General features: G+C 33.4%; 1 protein-coding gene across 1 annotated transcript; it reads right to left on the bottom strand.

Moving 5' to 3' along the window:
- Window positions 1–442: 442 nt before the first annotated feature.
- LOC149056484 (uncharacterized) lies at window positions 443–3497 on the bottom strand. The gene is made up of 5 exons (XM_089227089.1): window positions 3004–3497; window positions 2590–2747; window positions 2403–2498; window positions 2104–2335; window positions 443–683 (listed from the first exon to the last, which is right to left on the bottom strand). Exons 1-5 carry the CDS (start codon window positions 3495–3497, stop codon window positions 443–445), a joined length of 1221 nt encoding a protein of 406 aa, XP_089083215.1.
- Window positions 3498–8629: the final 5132 nt, after the last annotated feature.

The raw sequence follows: 8629 nt of genomic DNA, 5'->3' as shown, positions 1-8629 counted from the left end.
GTTGGTCACCATGTTTTAGGCGGCACAACCGGTCGCCTGCTCGGGCGGCGGCCGGCTTACTGCCATCTTTCAGTCCTTTTCACAACACTCTTTCATACCCACCGAGAGTTTCCTCGTTGTCTGGTTCATTCGCGAACCACCGCCATTTTTGTGTCTACTAAAAAAACGATTCTCGTGACCACCGTCGTTGTCTCTCGATCGCGCAACTTTGTAAACTCTTACGTCGAACATGTTATTGTATGCTTGAATAATAAACGTTGTTCTTTTACTCGACGTTGTTCTTTTCCTGCAATCAGGGCTGGATTAAGGCCCAATGCCGCCATGGAGCAAACATTTTTTGCCGCTCCTCCAGCCACCACCCCCTCCACCACCACCAAAAAAACCATAAAAAAACATGAAGTAATATGTAAGTATTTATTTATTTATTATCTAAGTATTTATATCAAAAATAGTCAATTGTATCAGAATCTAAATTCCATTCTGCTGGATCTGACCCAGGAAATTGTTTTGATACGGATACATTTTTTGAAGAGCTGGTAATAAGTTCTAAGTTAGGAGACGGAATTTCATTGTTTTTTTGTTCATCAAAATTATTAGTTTCAGTTAATGAATCAATAATAGATAGACTACTAGAATTAAGTTCGTAATTGTTGAGTTTTTCTACAACTTCGTCGTTTTGAACACTTGAATATGATTTATAATTTGTATAAAATAAAATACCAACATGATTTTACGTAACGTCAAGTTATGTACTTACTAAAATCCTACTTATCGGTTACAGTGTAATACAAAGACATATTTTATGTAATATTTCAAAAATTTACCTTTTTAAAAACACTATCTAATTTTGCCGTTTTTGCAATAACTTTTTCTTCTTTCAACTTTTTTTCTAATGCTATTTTTTGATATTTCGAACCACTCAGTCTTATTCTTTTCATTATTACTAGTACTACTTCGACACTTCGTAACTATACAACTGACTGACAAATCACATTAATAAAATATTAGTTTAAAACTTTAAAGGTTTGAACTCGTCAACTGCGCATGAAACACTACACGTCTACACAACTAAAGCGACTGCAGATATTGAGATTTGATATTAAACACAAATTGCAGATATTCGATCAAAAATACAATTATATAATATTTAATCAATGCTTATACCTATATAAGTTATAGCCGATAGGCTACTTCTATGAATTATTGTAATCGAAATCGATAAGACATCGTATATACGTTACTTAACGTCAACATGCGGGTTCCGTTCTAATGTATGTGTTATCTTATCTACCGTACGATATTCGAATCCAATTTTCAATACTTAATTTAAGAATTAGGATAGTCGACGAATGACAATAATTATTGTAACGACAATTATTCACATTTGATTCCATTATAAGTAGAATTCAAAATTGAGAAATAAAAATAATTTAGCATCATTTTCAATTTTAATTTACAAATTATTTTTAAAAATATCCATAGTAAAAAAATATTTTAACATATTGTAATTTATTATTTATTAGACTGGTAGTGCAAATTTTGCCGCCCCTCAAAATTTGCCGCCTGGAGCAAATGCTCCATTTGCACCTAGTATAATGCGGCCCTGCCTGCAATAGCGCCTCCTACCTACATACGGCGCGCCTGGGCCATTTCGTCAACGTTGGAGATATCACGGGGGAAACTCGCTATACCTCGCCCGCTGATCTCCACAGTATTATTTATCTATCTTATTATTATCGATTATGGCCGTTATGGGCATAGGCGCCAGGTTTTCAAAAAGCTATTTGGTGCTCTTACCAATGTAAAACAGCAGTGACGCACGCATTGGGGGAGAGGGAATTGGGTTGTACCCCCTCCCCCAAAAAAATCCTGTACGTGTCACTGATGTCAATAAGTATTTGTGAGGAGCTTTTCCCCTCACTCCGTATACTAAATTTTCTACAAACTGGTAACAAAACATATTTACAATGTAATATAAGAAAATTTTTAATGAATACCGAGTACATTATAATAAAATAAAAGTGTTTAGTAACACACTAACACATATTATAATATTATAAATTTATTAGCTTAAACAATTAAAATAAAAACATTTTACATTACAATGCAAATGTGTTTTGACGAACTTTGGCTTTATTTATAAAAGTATTAGCGAGTTTTTCAATATCTACATCTTCGTTTCGATGAACATGAAGAATAGCTATATCATTGAGACGATTTTGTGTCATCGTTGATCTCAAAAATGTCTTCAACCTCCTTAATGCTGAGAAAGACCTTTCTGCAGTGCAAGATGATACTGGAATAGTTAAGACAATTTGTAGGAGTTTGGAAAATTCTGATAACATATCACACAAATTATCAGATTTCATGAAATTTACGGCATCTTGTAAACTTTAACATACCTCGATGTAATATCAATTTACCTCGGTTAAAATCACTTCCATAAAATTCAATGACATCGGTAATATTATGTCCGTCTTCACCGATTACAAATTTTTCTAATGAACAGAAATGGTCGATTACCTACATTTTGTTGAAATCTTCCATTCAGTGCTGATACAGTAACATCTATTATTTCATAATATATACGTTTAAATTTGTCATTAACTGATAGGGTCGGCGGAGACGAATCTTGTTCACTAAATCTTTTTGGTTTTTTGTTAGGTCTTTGATCACTCGGCTCCTGAATATTCAGTTCCCTTGCCTTGGTTGAAATTTTCAGCCAGAAGTCATCAAAACCACTTTCTCTTTGTTGATGAAATTATGTGTTTAATTTTAATTTTTACTTCATGGAAATTTAATGATATCTTTTGGAGTTCTACATTGAGAAGTTCAACCCTCTCAAAAATATTAATCATTACTTTAGTATTAAATTAAAATTCGTATTTGAGCAATTTTTTGAGAAAACCACTTGCTTTGGCACCATTTTCAGACCTCTCTTTTGATATATTATCTAAAAACTTTATTAAAACGGCATAATTGTAGTATAATGTTTTTAAAGACCTTACTCGCATACACCATCTGGTTGGACAGAATGGACGAAATGACTGAGAATTTAATTCTTGTTCACTTTGTAGAGCATTGAAAATTGCTTGTCTTTTGGGATAACAGCGTACAAACACTATATTAGATCTTATCATTGCTAAAAAATCTCGAGATCTATCTACACTCATACCATCTTGGACTACAAGGTTTAAAGTATGTGCTACACAGTGAACAAATACAGCACGCTTTTCAACATCTAAAATTCTTTTTTGGAGACGACTGATATGGCCGCTTACATTTGCCGCACCATCATAACACTGACCACGACAGTCTGATAATGTTAGATTGAATTTTGTTATAATATTAGATACTAAGGTGAATAAAGTTAGGGAATCGGTTGATTCAGTTTTAAAAAAACCCAAAAACAGTTCGGATATGTTTAAATTGTTATCTACTATACGAAAACACACTGATACTTGCTCTTGACAATTATTGTCCATTGTTTCATCCATAATGATTGAAAAATACTTTGAATCTTTTATTTGATGAATTAGGTTTGTTTGTGCATACTGTGACAGTAAACCTACTATTTCATTTTGTACTTCATGTGATGTCCATTTATATGCTGTGTGTAAAAGTCACGAATCCAACTCCAATGAATCACTTGATCTTAATTTTAATAATTGATTAATGTTTGAGTTATTATCTGTATGACCTCGAATGGCAAGCCCTTGCTTAGTAAGATACAATATTGAACTTATTATTTTTAATAGAGCTGCCCTAGATTCTTTCATTTGTTTAGAGTTTGCAGTATTCAAAGTATTATAAATATTTTCTGATCGTTTTTGAGCTACATTGGCATAATATACTGCTGCACTATGAAATGGGCTACCTATGATTATACACACACACATTATAATTTATAAAATAAATATAATAAAATATTTTATCAAAACGTATAAATTGATAACTACAACACATAAACATGCAACATAGATTTATTTATTTATTATTTAAATGAGTTAATAATAAAAATATATTTTTGGTTATACTTAAATATTTGAATGATGAATAAGTAACATAAGATGTATTGACTATTGAATACTTGAGCTGAAGCCTTAACTGCTGTAGATACCTATATGAAACATAACATGTAGGTAGGACATAAACACATAGTGAATGATTAAGATTAAACAATTTGTTTCATTCACATAGATTAATTTAAACACTATTTTTACAAACTGACTAGGTATTCTTTAATAAGTTCAAATAAAATTAATAATATCCACACAAAACAACACAACACAACACGAGCTCATATAGATAACAATGACTGCATATTTAATTTAAATACATTTTAAAAGTAAAAACAGCTACATAAACTATGTAACCTTATACCTATAACATAACAAAGGCTGTTTAAAATAAACAAACTATATTTCAAGTACATTAAAAATTAATTACTACTTTAAATATTTTACCTTCGTGTACTTTAAATCTTTCTAATGCTTTGCTCCAGCTGTTATATCCATTGACAACAAATGCATTTTTTGTGTTTTTATCTACAACTGTAGTTTGCAGTAAAACAATATTATTTTGCACAGCAGTTGTGCATTGAGAACAAAACACTTTATCAGTATCATATACAATCCAAGGGTACAATTTTTTCCACTTTTCTTGGAAAGTTCTGCCTATTCCTTTCTCTGGTGGTAATTGTACTTTTTGCTATCAATAAATAATAGTTAATATTATAATATGCTATACACAATAGTCAATACTTAATAGTTAATTATCTCTTACCTTAATTTCAGTTTCATTTTTTTGTTGATTGGTTGATTGGTTTTCACTACAAATATCTTTACTTTTTTTTGTGAAAAAAGATAATAACGTATTTTGACGCTTCATAATTATTAATTACTATTTAATTAAATCGTCGAATTCACAGTAGGTACACAGACCTTTGTAACTTTTACAAAAATTATGAGGAACGTAAAAGAAAAAGATTTATAAGCTTAAAACTTACGACTTTTTGTTATTGTGTATTATACTATTATCCACAATTTAAGATAATATCTATATACATTATATATTAAATCGTGGTATTATCTTATGAAAATACCGGGAAAAATAATGATATTATGATATCAAAATGTACAGAAAAGTATTAAAAAATTATTTTAAAATTCCTTATACTTCCCTAGATATTAACTGGTTCACAATAAAAAAAATCACCCTGTATAGATATCCTATGTAGAATTATTAAATATAATAACGTCATAGTGGAATAGAGAAGTAATTTCAGTTCGAAATGGTTAACTATGGTATATATAATAAAAGGCTCCTCGTAATTTGAGATAATAGCAGTTGGAAAATATTAAAGATACATAGGCACTTTTTTTATATAAGCGTTTAAGATTCAAATGTTGAAAAAATGTATTTAATTGAAAATTTACAAATTATTTAATTGAAAAATGTATAAATTGTTTAACGTTAATAGCTAAGGATTGGCACAGGAAATATTGACAATTTTAAACATGGTTCCAGTAAAAACTTTACAAACACAGTTTTTTATAGTTATTTTAAGTTCAAGAATAATAATTTTAGTTTTATTGTTATAATTAAAAAATATTATTCGTGGATATTTGAAATTTCTAGAGTATACTTTATATTCTAATTTTAATATAGTTAATGTCGTTAATAACTTACTACTATAGTTCTATTAATACTTTATAATAACTTGTATAAGCGGCGCACGAATTGGTCCACTAGGATTCCGGAATAGTTCACGATTGGCCGATCCTCACTTCCGCTGTGGAGGTAGTAGCCACGGTCGGGCTGTTCGGTCTACTTGTTTGAGTCCCTGTTGTGTTAGCATAGGTTTGTACCCTCGTGTCCTGTACCAACAGAGGCTGCCCTGCGCAAACTTGCGGTGGTTGAATGCCACCAAGATGTCGTACAGCTAATTTGCCTCCACTCCCTGTGGAGTGCCTGTCAGCGCTTTAGCTATCTCCCCAAGCCTGTGGGTTTCCGCCAAATACAAGTCTTTGGAGAATTCTATCGTTTCTGGCGCAACCGCCTATTCTTCAGAAAAGGGGGTCTCAGAGTTAGCGTAGGTTCTCTTCCTAGAACCCTCCTTCGACCCCGGAAGGTCAGAGGGGGGAGCTAGCTTGAAGAAAGGACCATGCCTATCTATCATGAAGTGCGATCCGTCCGGAGCTTTGTAGGTCTGACCTAGTTCATAGGCCTACCGTCGATCAGTGATCTGACGTAAGTCGCCGGGGGAGCAGATAACTTATCCTTCCGATCCATGGCTGACTGAAGGCGCCGGTATCGGTGAGCCGTGTGGACCCGGGCGCCCGGTGTGCGGGGGCACTGTGTTTGTCGGTGACTGTTGTGGGACGCGTCAGAGATTGGAACTCGGAAAGCGCAGAAACTAGGCCACTGCGTAACGTGCCGTGCCGTGAACCAGTCTGTGCGTGGCGGCGCCGCCGCCGGGAGTCGCGTGTATTATGTATCATTTAAATATTTAGTTACTCACCTTTGTTGAACCCAAAAAGGCAAACGAGGTATCGTCACTAGCTATGGTCAGCTGGGGCGATCTGTATCGAAGGTTAGGTTAGGTTAGATTTTTCTAGTTCGCGAAATATGACCGATACCTATGTCTTCGCACGGACAACACGAATCCGTAGAGACCACAACCTAAGTCGTGACTCCAGCGGGTGTGAAGACCGGCGTATTCGGGAGGCCGTTCGATAGATATACGGCGGCCGTGTGGCAGGAAAGTGAAGCACGGGCGTTGGCTGCCGCCGTAATTACGTAACTTTAGTTCATCCAAGCTAGTAGGTAACTTAATCGATAATGCCACGTATTATACCATCAGAATCACTGTGAACAGACAAAAAGTCCCTTTTGGTCCCAACCGCGCGAAAACCCGTCAATTTTAAATAATCCATAAGCAAGGTCCTTTCTTCAAGCTAGCTCCCCCCTCTGACCTTCCGGGGTCGAAGGAGGGTTCTAGGAAGAGAACCTACGCTAACTCTGAGACACCCTTTTCTGAAGAATAGGTGGTTGCGCCAGAAACAATAGAATTCTCCAAGGACTTGTATTTGGCGGAAACCCACAGGCTTGGGGAGATAGCTAAAGCGCTGACAGGCACTCCACAGGGAGTGGAGGCAAATTAGCTGTACGACATCTTGGTGGCACTCAACCACCGCAAGTTTGCGCAGGGCAGCCTCTGTTGGTACAGGACACGAGGGTACAAACCTATGCTAACACAACAGGGACTCAAACAAGTAGACCGAACAGCCCGACCGTGGCTACTACCTCCACAGCGGAAGTGAGGATCGGCCAATCGTGAACTATTCCGGAATCCTAGTGGACCAATTCGTGCGCCGCTGTATACAAGTTATTATAAAGTATTAATAGAACTATAGTAGTAAGTTATTAACGACATTAACTATATTAAAATTAGAATATAAAGTATACTCTAGAAATTTCAAATATCCACGAATAATATTTTTTAATTATAACAATAAAACTAAAATTGTTATTCTTGAACTTAAAATAACTATAAAAAACTGTGTTTGTAAAGTTTTTAGATTTTTTTTGTTGCAGGATTAACTACTTACCTGGAACCATGTTTAAAATTGTCAATATTTCCTGTGCTAATCCTTAGCTATTAACGTTAAACATTTTATACATTTTTCAATTAAATAATTTGTAAATTTTCAATTAAATAAATTTTGTCATCATTTGAATCTTAAGCGGTTATAAAAAAAAGTGCCTATGTATCTTTAATATTTTCCAGAACAATTTCCAATGTTTATAAATAAATTAAAAATTGTTGAAATATTTTGAAGATTTTACTAAGAGGTTTGTAGTATAATTAAATATTATTTTTAATTTTTAATTTTTTTATACTGAGGACCTCAGGAACACCGTTTGATTTAATTGATAAGTGCACATACAACACAGATTGCCATAAAAATTTTCGGAATGGTGAGGGAGTGATCATCAATTATGCTCAATGGTGAATAGGTACATTGCTTTGAGTTATAAACTTTATCCTTCTCAATCTGTTCTATGATCATAGTCTTGTTTAAAGCTCCATAATCGTCCTGTCGGAAATGAATGTCATTTAAAGTGTTAAATTCGGAATGAAACTTATCTAATTTGATATTATATAATGTTATTTTCCGTTTTTCATTCATGATACATACTTTCTTTTGCGTTTCTCTGTTACTATTTGAAGGTCGGTCGCCGAATTTAAAATTTAAAGTTGAATTGTTAAATGTATTATTTCTGCCAAAATGGATACTAGAACTAGATTTATAAATATTATTTTTGATTAAAACGGTTATAAAAAAAAGTCATTATGTATAATTAATATTTTTTAATTGCTATTATATCAACTTACGATGATCGGTCGCCGAATTCAAAATATAAAGTTGAATTGTTAAATGTATTATTTCTGCCAAAATGGATCCTAGAACAAGATTTATAAATATTATTTTTGATTAAAACGGTTATAAAAAAAAGTCATTATGTATTATTAATATTTTTTAATTGCTATTATATCAACTCACGGAGGTTGGTCACCGAATTTAAAATTTAAAGTTGAATTGTCAAATGTATTGTTTTCGCC

The sequence above is a fragment of the Diuraphis noxia genome, unplaced genomic scaffold (assembly GCF_037042655.1).
Source record: "Diuraphis noxia isolate RWA-SAM2 unplaced genomic scaffold, SU_Dnox_SAM2 contig0004, whole genome shotgun sequence".
NCBI classification, from domain to species: Eukaryota; Metazoa; Arthropoda; class Insecta; order Hemiptera; family Aphididae; genus Diuraphis; species Diuraphis noxia.
Note: the sequence above shows the minus strand (reverse complement) of the source record. Positions and strands in the feature narration are given on the sequence as shown.

What these genes read in the sequence shown, in the direction of transcription:
- LOC149056484 (XM_089227089.1), bottom strand. Translation starts at nt 3,497, where the DNA reads ATGGATGAAACAATGGACAATAATTGTCAAGAGCAAGTATCAGTGTGT. An exon ending in AGATGGTGTATGCGAGTAAG is followed by an intron (nt 2,748 to 3,003) that starts GTCTTTAAAAAC and finishes TCATCAACAAAG; the next exon opens with AGAAAGTGGTTTTGATGACT. An exon ending in AGTTAATGACAAATTTAAAC is followed by an intron (nt 2,499 to 2,589) that starts GTATATATTATG and finishes TCTGTTCATTAG; the next exon opens with AAAAATTTGTAATCGGTGAA.